Source organism: Lagopus muta, chromosome 1 (genome assembly GCF_023343835.1).
Source record: "Lagopus muta isolate bLagMut1 chromosome 1, bLagMut1 primary, whole genome shotgun sequence".
Taxonomy (NCBI): Eukaryota; Metazoa; Chordata; class Aves; order Galliformes; family Phasianidae; genus Lagopus; species Lagopus muta.
The window spans coordinates 6,692,650-6,715,154 of record NC_064433.1 but is presented as its reverse complement, the minus strand read 5'-3'; the positions used below and the strand labels follow the sequence as shown (position 1 = coordinate 6,715,154).

The 22,505-nt window shown below is 43.0% G+C and overlaps 1 protein-coding gene across 2 annotated transcripts in view; it reads right to left on the bottom strand.

Moving 5' to 3' along the window:
• The window catches only part of CAMK1D (calcium/calmodulin dependent protein kinase ID), a 250,640-nt gene that overhangs the window by 33,842 nt on the left and 194,293 nt on the right, over positions 1 to 22,505 (bottom strand). Inside the window, exons 7-11 of one of the 2 annotated variants that reach the window (XM_048963135.1) lie at positions 21,861 to 21,973; positions 19,429 to 19,507; positions 9,679 to 9,766; positions 9,015 to 9,153; positions 304 to 6,141 (exon numbers count right to left, since the gene is read on the bottom strand). In XM_048963135.1, the coding sequence (XP_048819092.1) occupies positions 6,020 to 6,141; positions 9,015 to 9,153; positions 9,679 to 9,766; positions 19,429 to 19,507; positions 21,861 to 21,973 (541 nt within the window). In that variant the 3' untranslated portion in view covers positions 304 to 6,019. Of the gene's footprint in view, positions 1 to 303; positions 6,142 to 9,014; positions 9,154 to 9,678; positions 9,767 to 19,428; positions 19,508 to 21,860; positions 21,974 to 22,505 lie in introns of those variants that run through there. The other variant, XM_048963146.1, reaches the window with a different exon arrangement.

Here is a 22,505-nt window from a genome sequence, read left to right as displayed (position 1 = left end):
AACTGGACTAGTTGTGCTGAAAACACCACATGACCATCCTGTACACTGCTCTGCCATAGAAAGACCAGCACAAATAAAAATGGGTCAATGGTTGAGGGAAGAAAAGGCAAAGCTATGATTTCCATGTGGAAGAAGAAGTACTGCTCCAAACTTCTCTATGGATAAATGGTGGTGCTGCAACATGGAGATGTTGAAGGACTGAGTGCAAGTATTTAGGTGGTGATTCTGGGGAAGGTGACTTGATACGTGATGCTTTGGAAATGATGAGATAATTAGCTAAACTTGCTGCCTTAATTAGTTTAGGCAAATAATCACAGCATCTTGGTCCGCATAATGCAGTTCATTTTGCAACAGGCAAGAAAAAAAATCTTATGGGAAGAGAAAAATACTAAGAATTGAGTAAATCAGCCAACGATTTGACTATGAAAAAGGAACCAGAAAAACCCAACCCACAGCCCTGAAGAGACACAGTGACATATTCTTGGCAGACCTGGGCATTGACAACCCAGGAAGGTATTTCAGATGCAGATCAAACTTTTTGACACCGTATTCAGAGGGACCCTCCCCGACTCCCTGTTTCTAGATGTGTGTATGTGACTGCTGCATAGTTTCAAGCTACTCTGGATGGTGACTCTTCCTGTGCATGCTGTGTACATGCAGAGCATTCCACAGAAAGACAAAATACATTATCAGGTTTTGCAGTATCTTGTTTACAAATATTGGCTTTTGCATTTACTCAGACTTAACAAGGGATTTCAAGTTACAGATACACTGAGTCATTTGAAAACAAAACCTAGAAGAAACCCCTTGAAAATAAGGCTGGATTGAATGTGCATGAAGAAAAGGCTCAGGAAATACAAAAGTAATGAACAGTAGTTTAATACATGCAGTGCAGTAACATGCATCTACTGGACATTTTCCATTAGCTCAGCAGCGTTTTTTCACAGCGCTCGTGAGTGTACATGCCCCGATTCCATGCTAGGGCATGGAAAAATGTAAGAGCCACCCTTCTGACCTTATAATTTATGAAGAGGAGGAAAAAAATAGCTAACTGGGCAGTGCAGTGGCCTGTTTCAAGGTGGGGAAGGAGTCTCAAAAATCAGTCTGGATAAAGAGCCTTTATCCTTGGATTTAAACACTGTTTACACAGCTTTGACCCAACAGCACAAAGTCAGACCAAAAAACCTGAACCAGCTCCTGGCTTCCCACCAGTGGGACCTGTGATCCCTGGGGCTGTAACATGCACACATGCACGTGCACAGGGATGGACAGGCAGGACCCAGTTGCAGGGAAGTGGTGTTGGGGGAAATGAAAGGGGCTGTGTAAAATTGCTGCTGGGCAAGAAGTTGGGGATGAGCAATGTACCAGGGGAAACTGCACAGTGCTTGCGAACAGGTTCCTCAACTGTTGCCAGTTCATCCTCTGTGCTTGATTTTGATGCTGTTTTCCTTGGATGCAATCATCTTTTTGTGTGTGTTTCTGCTCTTTGCTTGAATGAGTGTAATTCCTAGCATCAAGTTTCTAGTGCAAATAAGTGTAATAACGAAAGCAAAACTCCCTTCCCATGAATAATTTCAGGGATGCATTCAGGCTCCAGTTCAACCAGATAGACATGCATAGGAGCAAGAACAAAAGTAATCTCATTAAAACGGGAACATCCACAGAAGATACCTTGGGGCTTAGTCTAGAAATGGATACTTTGCAGATATATGAATCCTCCAAGTCTTTTTAAGGAGAAAAAGCAACAGTCTACAGTCTGCATGAATTCACTGGCAAAATCGATCTGGTGTTCTTATGCAGGATTCACCTAGCGAGCACTGCTCAGACATAGAGCCCTTACTCAGTGAGGTTTCAGCAGAGCTTTTCCTATAGCTGATCTCTAAATTCACGCTGAAGGACAATATCGACCTTTCTTGCTGATGGTTAGATGCTGGCTGGCTTTTTCTGGGAGCTTGTTTTGCTAAAAGAAGGGTCATGCTTAACAAGGAACAGCCTTGGGGATGGCTGCAATTTTATCTCTTGAGCTCTGATTTTAGAGGATATGGGGAGGGGGCTGTGCTGGCTCCCAGGGCTGGCAAATGCTTTGGGCAAGCTCCAAAGCTCCTTGGGGCTAAGCAGGAAGAAGAACTGCTGATAGAAGAAATACGTCAGTAGCCATGGAGGTATGCAGGGAACATGCACAGAGAAAAATCCATTCTAATGCCTACTGTAGAACTACATAAGGATGTCTACCAAATGGGCAGATACTCCCTTCTGTGGCTCATTGCCCTATCATTGCTTGGTTTTACTTCAGCACCACAACAGACACACAAGGAGTAGGTCAAATCCCATTTGTTTTTTGGAGCCCACTACTCTAATGTCACCTGTACAAAAGCAACCAGGACAAAAAAAAGACATCACCAGAGGGGTAACACCGTCTAGGAAAGCATCGCTGCTATGTTTCCCTGTCCCTCTGCTCTCCCCATGCTGTGCGGTGGGGCCAATGTCCACTCCGTGCTGCAAAAGGGGTGATCCAGCAGGAAGTTAGGATGCACTGGGAATTAAGTCGCATGCAAAATCAGCAGCGTAACCCCCTGCCACTGCAACACCGACTTCATCTCGCAGAATTCACGGGCAGCCTGTCCTCACACTTCTTATGCAGGCTAAGGGCCAGCTGGAGGTTTTCTGCATTTTTAGGTATTTTTTTCCCAGTAAGAGCACTGCTGTTGGCATCAAAGATGGCCTCTGTGACTCTGGAGGTAAAAATCAACAATCAAAGCTGCAAGCAAAGAAAAAGAAGGGGAAGGAGCTCAGGAAAACAAGTTACAAATGAGAAACACATTGGTGCCAGTCAAGTAAAGCAGAAAAGAGTAACAGACAGGCCAGTCCAGGCTGAAGTCCTCATGCAAGGAGTAAATCACACCATGTTTAGTAGGACAGCCCAATGGGAAAGAGCCCAAAAGGATTTTTCTACATGCTCTGCATGATGAGATCTGGATTTGTTTTGAATTGTTTACTTTTGGGCTATCAGCCCCTTTCACATGTGCATACACTATTTACTGGATAGATGCTGGAACGTTTCCTGTGCCAGTCTGCTGCCAAAGGACAAATGGCTGCAGCCTCAACACTTCTTGTCTGGGTGCTGCTAAGTTATCCTGGTAAATAGATTTAAAGACAGGTTTAAACTGAGAAGTTTTAATCAAGAGATACTTTGGGACTCAGTTTTGAGTATCACTATGCATTGGGCAAACTTGGTCAGGTCTCCAGCCATGTTTTACTAAAGCAAAAGAAGAGCTTCCCACCACCCAAAATTATATCATACAGAAACAATTTTGCTTCTAAGTGCTCATGTTAAGATCCCAGTGGTTGATAAAAAGCCTCTGAGAATGATGATAAATTACATAATTACTTCAGAACATTAGGTACAAAAACCCAATTGCATGTTTGGAAGGAAGAAATGTTCCTGCAGTAGAAAACAAAGAAAGCTTGAGCATGGAGGGCCAGCTGGTATATTGCAACTCCACAACTGCAGGGTATGGGACAACACATATGCTTTCACTCTCATCACTGATCTTTGGTTTGCAGGTGGAAATCCATTTGCTTTTCTCTTTTTCTTTCTTTTTTTTTCTTTTTTTTTTTTCCTTTCTTTCCTGCAAGATACATTTGGTTGCTGTATTTCACATGATGGCTTCAGCAACTGCATTAAGCTCAAACCTCAGGTTTCAGAAGAGAACGTGAAGAGGAAGCACTGGGCCTCAACTGCCTTTGTCCAACCACAATTGGACAAGGACAAAAATACTCTTCAACCAAATCCTGCTTTTGGTTGCACAAGAGAGAATGCAGGGAACTCCTCTGGCTTCTAATCTTGTGACTGACCATGTACATACATAGAACTGAAGCACAGCTGAGCTTATGAAATCATGTGTGGTTTCAAAAGAACTCAAATGTGTGTGATAGGAGCCTCTCTCCTAAACCAAGGCTTTCTTACTCAGGCTGGCAAAATAAAGCAGCCTTGGCAAGAGTGTAAATTCTGTTTTACCATTTAGAAGGAGCAGGAGTACCTGGTGAAAATGGGCTCGGCATGAGTTGCAGCAAGGACACCCTCTGCCATTAGGTCTGCCCAAATCTTGGTCAGAATTCTTCAGGGGGGAAATTATATGGAGTTTTGCTACCAGTATGTGTCAGCTTTCCTAAAACATGGACACCGTGTCTTTTTGCTACAGTAACAGCAGACCAAGCATGCCCAGGAATGATTATATGCAATCCAAAGAGCTTTGCTAATCCCTGCAGGCATTGATAGCTGTCCCAGACCTCTGAAAATGTAGAATACCTTACAGAGAGGAATCTGGAGCCCTATCAAGTGCCACCAAAAGAGCTGCCTCTTCAAACAGATTTGGTGTTCATTGCCATCTGCTTTTCCAGCATCTAGAACACAAAGTATGATAAACGAAATCCCAGCTCTGCTGGTCAAAACCAACCAAGTGAAGTTGAAGCAAGATTTTGAAGTCTCAGTGACAAATAAGTATATTATGGCTTTTCATAGCATGGTCACTACTGCCTGATACATTCAGTCTGTGACTGGCTTTCACAATATTTTTTCAGGATAAATGAGAACATGGCAAATGAGCACAAGGCTTGTGCCTCTGGTAGAGGGTGGACCTGTTTGGGGTCACGTGAAGCAGTTGGGTAAACGATGGCAGATTTGCTCTTCTCTCTATTTCAAGGTGCTCTACTGCATGACTACACAACATTAATGGTGGCTGTTCTTAGATGATGCATCAGGATTTGTGGCCTGGAAAATGCATGAATTAAAAATAATTGAAATTGAGTTAACTTTTGTATATGAGCTTTATAGAGGGGTCCAAGCATCACTCCTCTTCAATGGAGAGAAACTGAGATATGTAGAAATTAAAGCCCAAATATTTTTGATCTGGTTCCTGATCCTCATTTATGGCTGGTGACCCTGGCAGGTGCTGAGCATCAGCAACAGGCTCCATGCATCAGCAAAGCTCCATGAAGCTGTGGGTGCTCAGCAGTTGTGGTGCAGAGAGCACGGGCTGGGTGTGCTCCCACTACAAAGCTGGGCTGGGAGGCTGGGAATTAAATGTCCTCTACAAGGGTGGCACAGTGAGTTGGTGGCAGAGGACAACTACTGCTCTGGGCCCCACGTCTTCCTTTTCTTTTGCTCTGCCCAGAATGCACAGAGGAAGGTATTATCAAGGGGGAAATTGCTGGAGTATGAAACTCTGTTGTTTTGTTTGCTCAGCTCTGGTCTGCTCCTCAAAGGCACTCTGTGCCAACTTCTCCTCTCAAACAAAGGTACCGCAGGCTCACAGCTCTGCAGGAATCAGAGGAATCAGGCTGGTGGCAACTGAGCTCTGCCCATGGCTTTCAAGGAGGAGGAGGGAAGGGAAAGCAGCAGTTTCTTGCTCTGAGCAGCAGCAGCTCTGCTGAAGCCAGACAGACTTGCAGACCAGTCTGAGGAGCAAGGAATGGCACGCCATTGCAATCCTCATGTGCTGCAAAGTTAACGCCAACTCCTACCTACCAAAACAGCATAATCCCCCACAAACTGGGAGGAGAGACATTACTGGAAGTACTTCTTAAAAGAAAATATATATATAATGCTCAGAAAAGTTATTCTATTTAAATAATCCAGTTGAGATGTTTGTAAGTAATGGAAAACAAAACGAAAACAAAAACCCAACAACATATACTGTTACCTACACTGAGAAAAGAGTAAATCACTGGGGATAAGAATGCGTGTTCATTAGTTAGAACATTGCTAGACTCACACATATATATATATATATTTATATATATGTATATATATATATGTACAGCACCAGAGACTGTTAGATCCGTTCCCCCTGGAGTCCTTGCAGTTTGTGATTAATGAAATATTTCAGAATTGCAGTATAAAATATGGCCATAAAAAATCTTCTTTCTTCTAGTCCTTCGTCGAGTATGCGGGGCAGGGCGAGGGGTGGCTTGGAGGAATCCACAGCCCTATGCCTGCCTGCTCCTGGCCCCTGGGCTCTCACTTGCTCCCTGTGTGCACTGTGGTCACTGTGGTGGGTCTGGGTCTCCGGTCCCCTCCTACCGCCGAAACGCCTGAAGAAGCAGATGAAACAAAACTACAGAGAGTGGATGGAGACATACCTAAAAGGAAAGCCAGAAACACAGTTAGAAATGTTAATTTTGGAGGGGATGTGGGCAAAGTTGCTTTTTGAGCAGGTGTTGTTTCCACTGCATGCTCCAGAGTGGACAGGACCACAGCTGGAGATGGTCTCTTTCTGCAGCCATGGGTTTGGCTGGGTACATCCACAGGGATCTTCTGCCCTCCTGGCCCACAGCCACCAGCAGTTGCACACACATGCCACAATGAATAAACGTCTGGCTTTGCTATGTGTTCAGCCAGACCAAATCCACATTTCTGGGGCTGAAGACAAAGAGCTGTGGGATTAGAGAATCCCTCCAGCATTGTGTTTGCTCAAAGTAATTTTCCTCAAAGATGATTAAACTTCTGATCAAGGACTTCTAGCTAAATAAACAGACTGCGCACCTGGGCTAAAAACATTTCCCCAGGCATCTTGCAAAGCTACTGATAAAAAAAGTATAGTGGGTCAACCTCATTGATGAGTTCCTTTAAATTTAGAAGAAATGTAAATCTGTGTGCCTTGGACATCATTCCAACAACACCTTATGCTGCTCCAGGCCTTGCTGGTATGTCTCCGGGACTTCCAGTCAAGAGACATAAATTGGTACAGTTGAAGTGTCTGGACACAATTTTTACCCGGCAGTTGCTTTTGAACTAATTAGAGACTTCTCACAGATATTTTTTAATGAAAAGAATGATATTTCAGCTAAGCGGAAAAGCTTATGGATTGTGTCCACTTCCAGTGAACCCTTCAGCACAACTCTAAAAAACACAGCCCTCCCTGAAGAATGCAAAGTGGGCTGAGCGTTGAACGACTGATTCTGCATTCTGCTATTCCAGCACAACCTTGGCTGTTCCAATGGAAAGCGTTCATGACAAGCAATAACATCTGCCCTCAATAGAGCCTTCCACTCAGGATGTGCCCCCCTCCCAGCATCCTTGAAGACTCTGCAGGGGAGCTCCTTGGATTTTTCATCCCATGGGGCTCGGTATCACTTAGAGCTGAATGGGACCCCAGCAGCACCAAGTGGCACCTAGCTCTGAAAAGATGTAGGCTTGATGTGATGGGAAATACAGTATATTCTTCCAGCCTGGTAGGTAAAGGATGGATGAAAACTATATTAATATATCTCACTCTAGAGTCTGATATGGCCCCTTGGGTCTTTTTGATGCTTGTTACGACTTTTGCCTACTTTCCTATGCCTGAAGGTGATGTTTCAGCCTCAGGGATAACTATGATGAGCCTACACTCAGCTGCATCCATTTCCCAGCAGTGCAGGCATTTGACAGAGATCTAAACTCTGTAATTAATCTAGGCAGTTCAATCACATCTAAAGAAAATAAATCAGACACAGAAGACTGGAAATCAGACCAGTGCATTGCAGAAGTCCCAACTGATTCAGGTAGTGTAACCCATCCTCATGTATCTTCTTGTTCTGGCCTAACACAGCAAAAGAATCAGGATGCAGCCTGACATAATCTTCTCTCGGGGTAGGGCTGTATTTAATTATCTTCAGTGATGTGAAATTGCTGCATTTGAAACTGTCCGGAGAGCTCATTAAACATACCACTAATAGCATTAGGCAGGATTCTATTTTATAATGGTGTCACAGATGTTTCATGTAACTTCCTGCATGGGATCTTTTCTGTGGAAGAAATCTGACCCCGGAGAAAATCACATAACAGAGTCTACTGTGGAAGGAACCAAAATTAAGATGCATTTCTCCACTGAAAGGGTTTACGACATTTTTGCATTGTCAGCATGTGTTTAAAGTGCTTTGCTATTGGTCAGTCCTTTGCAGATGCCAGAGGCATGCCAAGAGCACAGGGATGCTTTATTTTTCTGGCAGTAGCCGTAGGGTTTGGCACTGGGCAAAAATAAAAATCTCTATAGATGGACAGAAGGGAATAAAATAAATGCCCTGAAGTCAGAGATTAAATAGGCTTCACTGCAAAAGAAACATTTCTGCCTTCCAAGTGCTGCCTCCCCTGCCATGTCTTCTCTCCTGGCATTCAGAAAAAATACACACCCCGAGCATCTGACTCCTTTTGCAGCCTGAATATCTCCACTGCTGCCCAGAACAAACAGGTCTTGTGGCAGCATGCAGAGCCTGAGCCCCTCTCGTACAACTGAACTTCCTTGTGCAGGAGCTTCACCTGGCTCAAGTTGGGTTGGACTGGAAGGATCAGTCTCTCTCATGGAAAATGAAAAGCAAGCAAATTTTTAAGGGAAAGAAAAAAAAAAAAAAAGGTTTTATCTCAAATTGGAAATTAAACATAAACAGATCGGCTAAACTCTGCCAGCTTTCAGATAAATACACAGCTATTTGCTGAGCAGTGTCTGGGTCTTTTTCCCACCTGAAAGTCCTTATTCAGCATAAGAATGTTGCTCTCCCAAAAACCACACTGAGCTGAGAGCTCAACTTTTCAGTGCATCAATTGTTCCCATAGAATCATTACATTTTGTCCAGCTAAACATGAGAGCCTCGGTCCATTTTCAGTTATTATTTTCAACACCTACTGGCAGCAAGGACTGCAGCCTGGGGGGCAGAAAGAAAATGCATTTCCCATAGATTTGACAGGACAAGGGGGAATGGTTCTGAACTGTGACAGGGGAGGTTTAGGTTAGATATTAGGAGGAAGTTTTTCACACAGAGGGTGGTGACACACTGGAACAGGTTGCCCAAGGAGGCTGTGGATGCCCCATCCCTGGAAGCATTCAAGGCTCTGGATGTGGCTCTGGGCAGCCTGGTCTGGTGGTTGGTGGCCCTGCACATAGCAGGGGGGTTGAAACTGGATGATCATTGTGGTCCTTTTCAACCCAGGCCATTCTGTGATTCTATGATTCTATGATAGATTTGCTCTCATTACTCACAATCTTTCCGGGTGGTTGCATCAGGCAGTGGCGTGGCGAGGCTGAGTGTGCCTGAGACACTGGCACTTGTGCTGTCCAGGCTGCTGCCGAGGTGTAACCGCCGCATGTGTCTCACGACTGCTGTGGCGTTAAATGCTTGCTGGGGAAAGAAAAAAGAACAAAAAAAAAGGAAAGAAAAATAAAAATTTGGAGGTAGAAGGGCGATTTCTGCCCTTGTCTTGGTTACTCAACCCAGATGAGTCCATCATTATCCCAGCTTTTCCTAAGCTAGAAGTCCTGCTCCCCATCCTCACTCTTTCTAGCACTCAGCTGGATGTGGCTGCCCACAAGGGAGGCTGTGCTGGACACATCCTTCCTTACAGAGCTCACTGATGTCCCAGTCACTTCATGTCCTCTCCCAAAGGCTGGCTCCATAACCTTATAACAGGTAATCACGACTGGTGCTTTAGACCTGGTCCCATCTGTCACACTCCTGGATGCAGCACCTTCTATTGCCAGCCCCGTGAAGCCATGTTACCTAAGATGGGACAAACTATGGTGCTCAAAAGGTTGGACCACAAAAGCAGCTTTATAATGGATCATTAATGTGCTGAAAAGGCTGTGCAGCTGCTGTGTTAGAAGAGTTAAGATGCCTCAGTGTCATCCCTGAAGATGGGTCACTTACTCTCCATTTGCTTTTTGCAAAGTTCTTCCGGATCTGGGCGCTGACAGACTCGTGGATGTTTTTGTTGAGTGCCGTATCACCTGCAATCCTGAAACAGGCAGACAAGACATGTTTTAAGGCATCTTTTGTTCTCCTTGAATACACCTTCTTCTCTGCAGGTAAGTCTGGTGTGAGTGCTCCTGCAGAGATGCTAATTGCATTCACATGAGGCCTCAGATTTCCCACCTCTGTCTCTGCTGGCAGCAGTGGTGGAAAATATGGAGCAACAAAAGCAATCACAGATAAGGCTTGAAGGTCTGGCAGCTATAAAGAGGTACAACCTTCTTTTGTTGGTGTGCGACTGCTTTCTATCACAATTACAGCCCTGGATGAAAACACTGTACCTTTTCTTTTTTTTTTCCTTTACATCTAAAGATTTAACATCAACAGGCTGAGACTACTTTTAGCTTCAACCATACAGTCGCTTTCAGAGCCACTCCAACCTGTCTGATTTTTGTTTGCACTGGAGATTTTCCTGCCACGCTGCAATGTACATAGCCATTTGTCATGATTAATGGAGATTTACAGTAAAGCAGATACATACTATATTAGCACTGCCTGCATAAATAGCTTAAGCTGAGCAACACTTGTCTGAGAAACTTCACTGATACTGTGCAGTTTCTTGAGTAGGTAGTCACATCCCAATCTCTGATAAACATAGCTATTTCAAGAGGATTTTGTTTACTTGTTTAACTCACCAAGGCACGAGATCTTTTGGAAAAATAAGCACATTCATGAACTAATGTTAGGTCATGTGCTAGGGGTATTAATGCTACCTGACGTAGGTGAAGACAGGAAGCAAAGACTGCCTCCTGTATTGTATGTGACATTTTCAGAAATCATTTTTTTAGCCCTGTTGTAGAAGTGTTTTGTCCATTAGTAACAGAAAATGATAAGAAATCAAAAGAAATGGGACATATGTCAGATTCAGAGCCTCCCAGCCTCCTCCAATAACAGAATCTGAATCTGGGGGACATGATAGTCATCTAGCCCATTCCCTACTCCAGCTATGTTGAAGTTACTTGGACAGGTATTCAGCTAACCAATCCTGAAATATCTCCAAAAGATGCAGACTCCTCAGACAACCTATTCCAGTGCCCCACTGTCTCTCATAAGACATGGAAACTAGTTTATTCCCTTTGTCTTTGAAGCATCCTTTCACATATTTGAAGACTGATATCATGCCTTCTCTCCATCTTCTCTTCTCTAGACTAAACAAACTGATTCCTTCACTGTTTCCTCATAACTCATATTTTCTAATCCTCTGATCTAGTGAACTTCTCTGGACTTTCTCCAACAAGCCCACGTCTTCATTAGAGGGCGGTTCCCAAACTGTTCACTGTTTTCCAACTAAGGCAGCAGAATGGCAGCACTGCTTTGCTTACATACCCCAGCCTGCTGTTTCCATTTATGCATCTCATGAGTTGAAGACATTTCTTTCACTTTGCCCAGACCATTTTGAACTGTAACTCTGTTCTTCAAAGGACATGCAGCAATTTATACTTTCATGTCAATGGCTTGTGTAATTAGTGGATCAGCCTCCTCCAAACTGCTCCCCTCTTTCCTGCTGGTAACATATACCCAAGATGTGAGGGATAAGAGACACTACTTTTGCAAGGAAAATGGGGAACTAAAACTTTATCACCCCCAAAAAAAGAGGGTCGCAGCCTGTTGCAACTGACCTAATCTATAATGAGTTATTCAAGAGTACTGGAGCCAGCAGAATTGTGATCAGGAAGGCGCAGGGTTCCCATTGCCCACCCTCATCTGAGAGGAGCACTTTGCTGACCATCACTGCCACATCAGTGCCATCTGAAGTAGGCAGAAGAACTGGTTCCACAAACAAAACATGGCTCTCAAATGACATGTGACACCCCTTCCTGGGCCCTGTCCTATAAGCAAACAAGCAGAGGTTTTGAAAACTGGAAGACCTTCAGATCTTCCTCTGAAGAAGGCTCCTCCTGATCAGTTCTCTCACTGTAAAGAGGTCGTTATTCTTGATTTCCATTAGGTCCAGTCTGCTATAAGCATTTTGAGGCAGCATGTAGGACAGCTAAGCCTTAGATGTTCTCTAGAAGAGTTTTGTGGTGGGAGAGGAAATTTCTACACAGTCACTCCAAAATGTCAGAAACACTCTGCTCCACCCAAGAATACCTCCTCAGTACACATGCCCTCAACATGCAATAGCTGGGAGCAGGGGCTGTCATAGCACAGATTTGCAGAAGAAAACCAAATCATTTAGCCAAACACTTCATATGGGATCAACTGCAAACCAAAGTGTCTGTTCAGTAACTGATCAAAAAGACCAAGTTGCAGAGACATTGCTTAAATTTGCAAAGAACATTTTTTCCTCCCAGGCTAATGAAGCGTTCTTCTTTATGAAGGAGCTTGTTAACAAGCTCTATAAGCACAGATCACATTTCCCACTTGCCAAATTTTATTTTGGAAACATGGGCAGAACACGTTCCTAGGGGATGATACCCTCCCAGACCTTACTTATCATTCCCCACAAGGACTAGCAAATGCATTTTTGCTATATGAAAGTTTTCATCAGGCATGTAGCTCAAATACAGCCTATATATTTTTTCAAGCTTATGGATCATTTTGTGTAAAACATGGTAATTTCAGTAAGAAGCTGCTGGTCCCAGTAGTTCACAAACTGTATTCTAATACCACAAACTCTGTGTTGAATGTGCTATTCTGATAATCTTTGAAAAACAGCCTTAGTGCCTGGATATTTCCCAAATCAGAGTCACACTTGTTAACCTCACAATGGGAGGACGGACACCCTGTGAAGCTCTCAAGCACTATATCGGTGGGGACCATTCTACATCTAAGGTCTCTCTAGCAGCATTAGCTCTTTTTACGTTCTGATTTTTTAAACAGCAGTACTGGGGCTAATTTAGCACAGCAGGAGACGTTCAAACACGTGCTGGAATGTTGAATGCTGTGGCCCAAAACACAGATCCAGATGCCAAAGCTGGCTGTGGGATTGTTCTCCGTGAGGTCTCTGAAGAATCATTTTGTTAATAGTGCAATGCTGTAACATGAGGACTGTGCATTTATACTGCATTTTGCACTTGGAGAATCTTCAAACTTTTATAAAATACTCAGTGTTACAGTGTTTATAGTATAGTCTTACTTATAGGAAACTAAAAGAAACGTTAACATTCTTCCTCTGGTGCTGGCTTGCTGAGTTGTAGTGGTTTAAGTATGCAGGCAAGTGAGGTGGGGGTTAGCAGGTAGAAGTCCTATCTTTTACACAGTCAACATGCTGAGTTTTGGATACTCAAACTCACCCTAAGGTGGGTATTGTGAGCATCATCATATCTACACTGAAGCTCTTTAATCATGAATCTTAGTTCCCATGCTAAGATGATGCATGAGGTCTAATAAAGAGATTGTTTTTAGGGAATGCTATAATTTCCCTTCCACCTTTCTCTAACTTTCCATATCCAAAGGCTTTAAACCATCTTATCTTATTTCATGACAGAAAGACTTTAATATTTTTTCTTCTTCATCACAGCATGCCCTTCTACAGGATCAGCTCCACCTTCCTTGAAAAGGAACCATGTTCTCTTTCAGAGATGGTCAACCTGATGCTTTTTTAGTCAAATTTGCAGTTAACTTTGAAGTTAACTATGAGAGCATTGAAACTTTTTTGTTTTTACCAACTATACCTGCTCAGTAAAAGATATTACTTCTAGTTGCCACACACACATAAGAAGAAAACTAAACAAACCTGAACAATGCATGATCTATTATCAAGCTGAGCATCATCCCAGCACTGAGCAAGGAGTCACTACCCCAACAGGTACCCGGTTTTCTCTTGGGGCTCCTGTTCTGCAGCTACATCCTGACTGTTTTTGGGGAGCTTTGTGTTGAAGCTGTTCTTATATCCAACTTGAATGTGTCAGCACAAGGAATTGGACACCAATGACAGCAATCACACTACTCTCCATCACAAATGTCTCCACTGAAGATAACAAGGACAGTGCTTATGAATACCATTGCAAATCTGCTCCTGCAGATAAGAGGAATCTCATCTAATGATATTATTTCATTGTATCCAATTTATTTTAGTTCTCCATCCAGTTTCAAAGCTATCACATCAATTTCACTAACCATAGCAGTTTCAAGCTTTGAAAGGAGCCTCCAACAAAGAAAAAAAACAATGAGTTTACTTTTGGATGGTTCTTTGCATGGTGTGCAAGCATATATCTCTTGCATGTCATGTCTCCCCTACTCACGATGGCAGGCAGAGTCTTTCATCTAGCATTATTTTATGAACCTTCCTACCCAGTGAAGGCAGCCACCTTAAATGCTGAGCTGGCCAAGCAGTGATTGGAAATGCTCTTGAGTATGATGACAGGAATTTAGAGTTAGCTGTAATGGATAACACTGAAGGATCATAACTCTTCTGTACAAACACATATACACACATGCATGTGTATAAACATGGATACACACATACAATGTCAGTGATGCTCCAAAATAAATAGAGTGTGGGGATGAACTCGATAAGAGTTTGATTTAATGTTGTAAACATCAGCAGTTCTCTTCAGGGAGCCCTTTTCACACTTCAAACAGCATTGTCAGAGAACTGAGCTCTTTGTAAACTGTATCCTTTCCTTGGGTGGAAATTATTATCTGGCTCATGCTCTCTGGCACATAATAAACACTCAGGGTCATGGTCATAATCTGCAGAGGCTCAGTCCTTGCCAAAGCTTTATAGTCTTCAGTGTAGGTGGGGATGGATGTCGGCATGTCCCAGCTGTCCACCCCCTCTCTCCATAGGCAGTGGGGAAGGGTGAAGGCCATGCTCATATCTGCTAACGCAGGTGTCACAACATTTTAGGTGCCACAACCTTCTTTCCTATACAGTTAATACGGGGAGGGGATACATACATCACCTTCAGTGCAGATGTTCCAAGTTGCCTATGATGCCAGAACCAGCTTCAGCACACAGCGCTAAATCTCATTTAAAGTCACTTGGGAAATGCAGGACAAAGCAAATAAATTTATGACACCTCTTTCAGCTCGCACATCAACTTCTTAACTGTTAGACCCTCTCCTCTCCAACTGAGGACTCTTTTCTTTCCCTCTGCACCCAGGCTGGAGACTGAATGTGGGGCCAGCCATGGGGCTGCAGAACCCAGCTCGACCCAATGGGGAGTGCAATGTGGCCCTACAGCTGGAAAAAAAAACAAACAAGTTCTTGGGTTTCTGCTTCTCACCCTTAATTACTGCAGCCTGAGCTGCTGCCTTGAACAGGATGTGGGTCCTGACATGGCAGTATATTTAATAAATTTAATTGCTGTCATTAATATGAGCTTGGGAAACATTAAGACGTATCAAGCTGCAGCAAAATCACCCTGCTCTTTTGTTACCTTCGTTTTCATCATCCTTTCTGAAAAGTCACAATGGAATAATGAAGCGGAACACTGCACCTTTTGCAGCACATCATAAACAGTGAAAAGTGCAGTGAAAGATACTCTATAAAACAAATCATTTTTCCAATGGGAAGCATAAGTCACCTGTACATTAAACTGGAGAAATCTGTATAAATGCACAGATTGTATAGGCTAGGGTGTAATCATTATACCAACAAGTCTTACATATTGTACTGCTTCTGCTACCATACTTCACTGCAATTATTAGCCTCCTTTTCTGCCAGTTCCAAGTTTAACATACCGTCCTCCTGCCAAGGCCATTTGATTATAAATAGCAAAATATCACGTAAATGCAAGCATGTGGGGAGCAGATACAGCACAGAAAAATGGGCCATTGGGAAGAAGTATTTACTTTTTTTAGGGCCTGATCCTGTACAAACATTTAGTCATGTGAATAGGCGGCTATTCTTGAGCAGTTTCCCAAAATTCCAAGAGATTACTACCCTTAAAGGCACAAATGTCATATTTTGAAAGATCCAGTTCTTGCAATTTACTTGTTTGAAAGTTTTTAATTAAAACACAGTAATTGAAACTAGTGGAATATTTGGAACCAGCTTGTTCTTCGTAAGTATTACATAATGAAACAACACAGTCACCCAACCAGGCAGCCATCTCATACACAGGTATATATTCTTATCACAATTAGATGATAATATATGTGTTAAGTATTCATGATTTGACAGATTTCTTCCTAACTTTTAGATGACCATGAAGATCTTGCACTGCAGGTAAAAGATTTCACAGGAGACAGAAAAGAGAAAGCTGGAAAATGTCATTACATAGAGCCACTTCTCTGTTTATACTGCTCTGCTTCATCCTTTTCTCCAGCTAAGCCAGGAGATTTATGTACTTGCACTAGTTTTCATCATACATTGAAGGCAATACTATGCATACACTATGGAAGCTGAGGTTGCAACAGGGATATATGCTGAAAAGGTGAGAAGGTGTTATGGCATGTCCCCATTGTCATGGTAGTCTGTCTCTGCTGGCTAAATACTTGCACCCGTATCATAGAATCACAGAATCACAGAATGGCCTGTGATTGGGTTGAAAAGGACCACAATGATCATCTAGTTTCAACCCCCTGCTATGTGTAGGGTCACCAACCACCAGACCAGGCTGCCCAGAGCCACATCCAGCCTGGCCTTGGATGCCTCCAGCAACCACAAGGCAAAAGAACTCGTCTGGACTTGCTGGAAGCCAATGTCCAGTCTATGGGAAGGACACACTTGACCATCAAGAAGAAGCACTGAGCTCCACTCTTCCTCCTCCACTGAAAAGACCTTCTCCTCCTTCAAAAGGGAGGCGAGGATGCCATTGCAACAGATATCATGGCTAGAATTAGAAAAGGAACGGTAAAAACTCATGATTTCCTGGCATAAGCAATCTGTGTGGAAAGTGCTTCTTGAGCAATGGCTTGGCAGAAGGAGATCCTAGCACTAGCTCTGAAATAACAGATACCATGCGGGTGAGTGGCCTTGACTATCCAAAACCGCAACTGTTTACCACTGCAGGATCCAAACCCCACAAACATCACTGCACCTCACTCTAGAGAGGGCCATAACAGCAACATTTATGTTACAGGAAGGTTTTCAGAGCAAGGGGAAATAACACATTGAGTCATCTACTCAAGAACACAATGGGGAGGAGAGAGGCAGACCTGAAGTCATCTCTCTTGGTATCTTCATGCACTGCTTTCGCTGCACAACCTTCCTGCTCCTTAAAACACTGGCATGTAGTGCCATTGCCATCTGCTGTGGTCTGCAGATCACATGGGGCAGAGGTGGATTTGGGATGGAGTGGGGATAACACGATGAATATTTTCAGCTTCTCCGCTGCAGTGCCATTTTCATCTCAAAGGCTGATGCAGGGGAGGCAGCCCTGCAAAAGAATCACTGCCCTGCAAAGTGAGACCGGCCGAGAAAGACCCCTGACACAGAGATGGAAGAAATCCCTTTCTGGGATTGATTTTTCAAAGGAAGATTGGATTCTGTAGAAAATACCAAACATAATGGAACAGTCTGTGAGTTTTCATCGGCTGCTGGCCATGACATGCCAAAAAAAAAAAAAAAAAAAAGAATAAAGAAAAATGAAAATACTTTTAATCATATTGAATCATTTTGTTCCTTTAAGAAGGCCGAGAAGCTGTGTGTGTTACAAGTGCCACGTTTCTTTGTTGCACTCCAGCAACCAACACAGATGAAGCAGGGCCAAGAGCTGGATGCTTACACTTTGTGTATCTTGGATTTAAGGCTTTGGAAAATCTGCCTCTCAGTTATACAAATGGTCACTTCATTCTCTGCTGGGAGTTGCACTCCCATTGTTTATTCTGTATTTCTAATACTGGCTTTTGTAACTTGTTTAATTTCCTGAGGTTCAGGTTAGTATCATTTAGAAGTATATATTTTTGCATCTCATAGGAGCCGGATTTCACTTGCCAGATTTCTTTTTTGTCACACAGGCAGGACTTATTGATGGGAAACACAATTATTGATGGGCCACTGGACAGAGGGCAGACCCAGGTGTTGACTTCTTACCCATCTCCCATTCACACTGATGCCAGACACTGACCCAGCTAATAACCATCAGTAAAAAGTTCTTCACTGTCACAGAGAAGATGAAAAAAAATCTTTTTTTTTTTTTTTTTTTTTTTTTTTTTTTTAATGATTTGAATTTCCTTCCTTCCATTCCAAACCTCTCCTACAACTTTTTAATTGTAAATCCTGAGCCTTAATCTTATCTTCAGCCTAGTCTGGTATCACAGCAACCAACAGCCAGACATCAATACATCACTCCCACCATGAAGAAATCAGTGCCTGCTTTTGTGGTCTTAACTTACTACAGCTTCATGAGTGCCAAATTATTAATTAATGATAAGGGTAATTCATCGGTGTATTGGTAAAAAAAAAAAAAAAACATAAGTAAGCAAGTCAGAATGGTATTTTTCCCTCTGTCAAAACCTTTAAAAGGATTTACCATCCATGTAGTCCCAGGAGTGGGAGCAGCAGTGCGGTGAGACCAACCAGTGGTTGTCAGAGAGGGGAGCTTGAACACCTGAAGCTGAGACTACTCAGAAAAACACCAATAACATCTCTGCCTGTGCTTTTGCTAGCATGCTTTATACCCTCAGCTCCACTATTTGAGGCTGATCACTGGGTGCAGATTGCATCACTGGGATGGTTTTAAGATCCATCAAGCTATTGAGCTAGCCAAAGTGACTCAGTGGCTTTTCTGAGTGGCTAAGGACACTCAGGACAAAATTCTTTTCCCAGAGAAATGAACAGCCTTAAGCTCTTATACAGCCAGCACTCCAGAAACTGCAAAAGGAAACAGTATTTGTGGTAACTGCGATGACAAAAAAGCACAGTCTACTGTGCACCTGGGGTGAAAACATCCTGTCATTGACTCCTTTCTGTTGCAGCTGTTGTAACAATTAACAATAATATCTTGCCTCATATAAAATGACCCCTGACATAGAAGACTTGTGTCTAAAAGCTCATTTCTGGGTGCAGTTGGTAGTGTAGGATGGTGTTAAGCCAGTCAGAGTTGATCAAAGGACACGAGCCATTCCTGTTTCAGCCATATAATCCTTAGGTAACGTTGGTCACGTCATCCATGTGCAAAGGTGTGACCTCATGTAAAGCACTTAGTGGAGGACTAAATTACAAGCATAGGCAGTCCAAATTCTGTAGTCACTGCAGGGAAGCTGCAGTGCCAATTGCTGGAACCAATGCAGTCTCAGCTTATCCCACTTTATGGTTTCCTGCTTCTCACATTCAACAAGGCAGGGCAAACAACATGCAAAAGTAGGCCCTTACTGTAAACATGAAGTGAAAATGTGGCTATCATTTGTGAAGCACAGGAGAGGATTTCCTACTTCCTGAGGTGCTCTTAAGAGCTCTGATGTTACCTTGGCAATGACCTTAAGAGCAGGTGATACCCATCTTTCTGCACACCTGCAGAATTTGATCTTTTGCCTCTAAATGTGTTTCCTGGGTGAGGTAATTTCAGTGTATCCCAATGCTGCACTCTGGTCAACATAATGCATTATTTCACTGAACCCTTACATGGATATTCAACAGGTTGAATAACAAGAGATTAAAGTCCAGCATGTTTTTCCAGGAAAATCTAGAAGATACAAGCCAGGGGTTATTTAGTGGACACTAGCAAGCCACGTGGCATAAAAAATGTTTCCACCATGAACATTAAATGATATTTTCTGTCCAGAGTGTTTCACACACAGGTGACTGTTGCTTACCAGGGGTGCCGTGCTGCTTGCTCACAGGTGTATCTTTTATTAGGGTCCTTCTCCATCAAATTCCGAATGAAGTCTTTAGCTGTGAAGAAAAAAAAAGAATAATTCAAAGCAATAGGTTTTGATGTTCAATTTTTGCAGGATGTTCAGACTTTTGTTTCCCAGGCATACCCAACAGCAAAGAAATCACTGAGAGAACTCCTCATAACTATGGAACATGTTGCTCAGGTTATGCGAAGACTATGTCTGAGCCAGCAAATGAAACAGTGTCAGGGTCTGCTGGGATAAGACAAGGAGAAATGGTTCCAAACTAAAAAAGGGGAGATTTATATTGGATATAAGGAAGAAGTTTTTTGTGGTAAGAGTGGAGAGGCACTGGCACAGGTTACCCAGAGGAACGGTGGATGTCCCATCCCTGAAAACTCTCAAAGTCTGGCTGGATGGGGCACTGCGCACTTGATCTAGCTGTAGAATGACCCCTATTCAGTGCAGGGGGGTTGGACTTTAAAGATTGGTATCTAAAAAAATTAATATTTAAAGGTCTCTTCCAACTCAAAAGTTTCTATGATTCTATGATAATGTTCACAACTGATGGAAGCCACCATTTACTTTTGTGAGTTGTCCCTGGCAAAACTGTCATGGAGATCAAGCAGCTCCTTTCCAGACATCTTTTGGGAACTAGCAGGGCCTGTTTCCTGTAAGCAGGATGCTTGCAGCTGCCTTGCTCTGAAGGCAAAAGTAGATTTAACATATGAACCAGGCCACCAAGTGCTACCAAAGCCAGAAAATGGCCCTAGCTCTCTTGTCATTTATTAATACAGACATAACCAAAATGACTCAGGACCAATCCAAACTATTTAATGTGGTAAGTACACTTGGAAGCAATGTGAATAATTTGGAGTGAGCAGAATTCAAGATTGGTAGCTCCATGTTCCCTGGTCAGCCAAGAACTTCTGACTTTTGGTCTGAATATGGTCATATCTGTTAAAGATCTTGGTAAGTTGAAAGTCAAAGAGAAGGTCAGCACTGCAGCTAGAGGAGACTTTCATTGCTCATTCCAAGCAACCTTGCACACGGGCAGTGAAGAGGACACATGGTGTAATTCAAAAGCAAGTTACTGAGAAAAAGAGAGTCTCTTGGGTAAGAAGGAGAGTGTTTGTAATTGGTGCTAGTGGACGTCGCAGCCTGGTGTGCATTCAGCAGTTTCAGGAGAGAGCAGCTGAAGGGTCCCAACAAAACCAAACACTGCCAGAAAATCTTTGTGCTTCTTTAGGTGATGGACTTTCTCCTTGGAAATGCAAAGGGGTCTGCCAGCAGACCTTCATATTTTCTCAGAAAACTATTATGGGCTTAAAAAGAACCACTCACCACATATATTTTAAGTAATCCCACACAATGATATCTAGACCACAGATGTTAGCAGCATGTAATGTTGTTTTATGAGGAGATAGCAGACATATAATTAACTTTAAAATAAAACATTTCTTTTTACATCTTACTTGACTTAATCAGTGCACTAAGAAATCAGAATCATGTATTTCTAGAGATACTTTCATACGGTAAAATTTTCCTAAACTTTATTTTCCCCACTGTGTGAAATGGCAGGCATTTCCCCAGGTTGGACAGAGCAAGGAAACTGAGCTTGTGTGATCTCCTGAAGGCTGCAGCCCAACAGTGGGTCCCACAGGGTACAATGCTGGCCATGCCTCTGCAGGTCCAGGCAGTGGGTTAAATGTCTTCCCACTGGGTGAGGAACTGGGTGAGCAAAGGGGCAGCTATCTGGGACCAACCCCATGGATAGCAGTCCCAGTTAGCAAATCTGATTATCATCCTCATTTAGAAGCTACTGATTTCACAGAATCACAGAATGTCCTGGGTTGGAAGGGACCTCAAGGATCATGAATCTCCAACCCCCGCCACAGGCAGAGCCACCAGCATTCACGTTTAGTACTAGACCAGGCTGCGCAGGGCCTCTTCCAACCTGGCCTTGAACACCTCTGTGGACAGGGGGAATTTCTTGTGTTGTGCTTCTTTTTGCTGCACTGCATTCTCACCTTTGGACCCACAGTACAGTTTTAGAAACAGAGCCAAACTAGTTTTTCTATTTATTTGTGACACATAAAATATCTGCATTTTATTTGGATTTTATAAAGATATTGAAGGAATTTGTCTTCTCAGGACAGTTTTCTGCTATCTTCACTTTTTGTCGCAGATGTATTGAATGCATGCTGGATGAAATGGTACTTAATTTTCTCTCCCGAAAAAATAACTTTCTGTAACCACTTAGTTAAAATAACCACAGGCATTCCCAATGACATTCAGTTTAAAGAAGGTCCACACACAACAGAGGGTGCATTCTCACACATGATGGAAGATACCTACAACAGGCATTGTTGCATGCATGCCTTGTTGTGGTAAATAAATGAGCTTCTTACCAGACTCAGAGATGTCATCCCAATACGGAGAGTCAAACTCATACTCTGCCTTGAGGATCTGCTCGAAGAGTTTGGAGTCATTTTCATCATAGAAAGGAGGATACCCACAGAGCCTAATGGAGAAGACAATTGACACTTAGACCCGTCTTTGCCAAGAAGGTGAGAAAGAAGAGGGAGGAGAAACGTGTTTAAGAGTCGCCCCATTAGGTTTTCAAGCAAGCATTACCTTGCGAGCACTGTTCAGGAACATATTAAAAAAAACAACACTTTTGAAGATCAGCATTGTCCTGCATAAATTAATTCTTCAGGGAAACCTGATGCAACTGATGCTACACTGACTTACACAGATATCCTGGCTCCTCTCTGTATGCTTTCATGTGTGCAGGCAGAATAATAATTGCACATTACAGCCATGAGCCCTTCCATCCTCTCCTCTACATGTGGTAAAGGGAGGTCTCATGGGATATAAGAGCAGCAGAGCCTGCATGGGCTGGACATTGACCTGCTGCTGCACCAGAAGAATCTCTCCTTTTCTCATTACTGCAAGTAATCTTGCTGGCCCCATCAAATTGCCTACCTTGCCTAAGGCTAGCAGCAGTCCTGGTCTTCAGTACCTATAATTAGAAAACCAAGCCCAAAGACAAG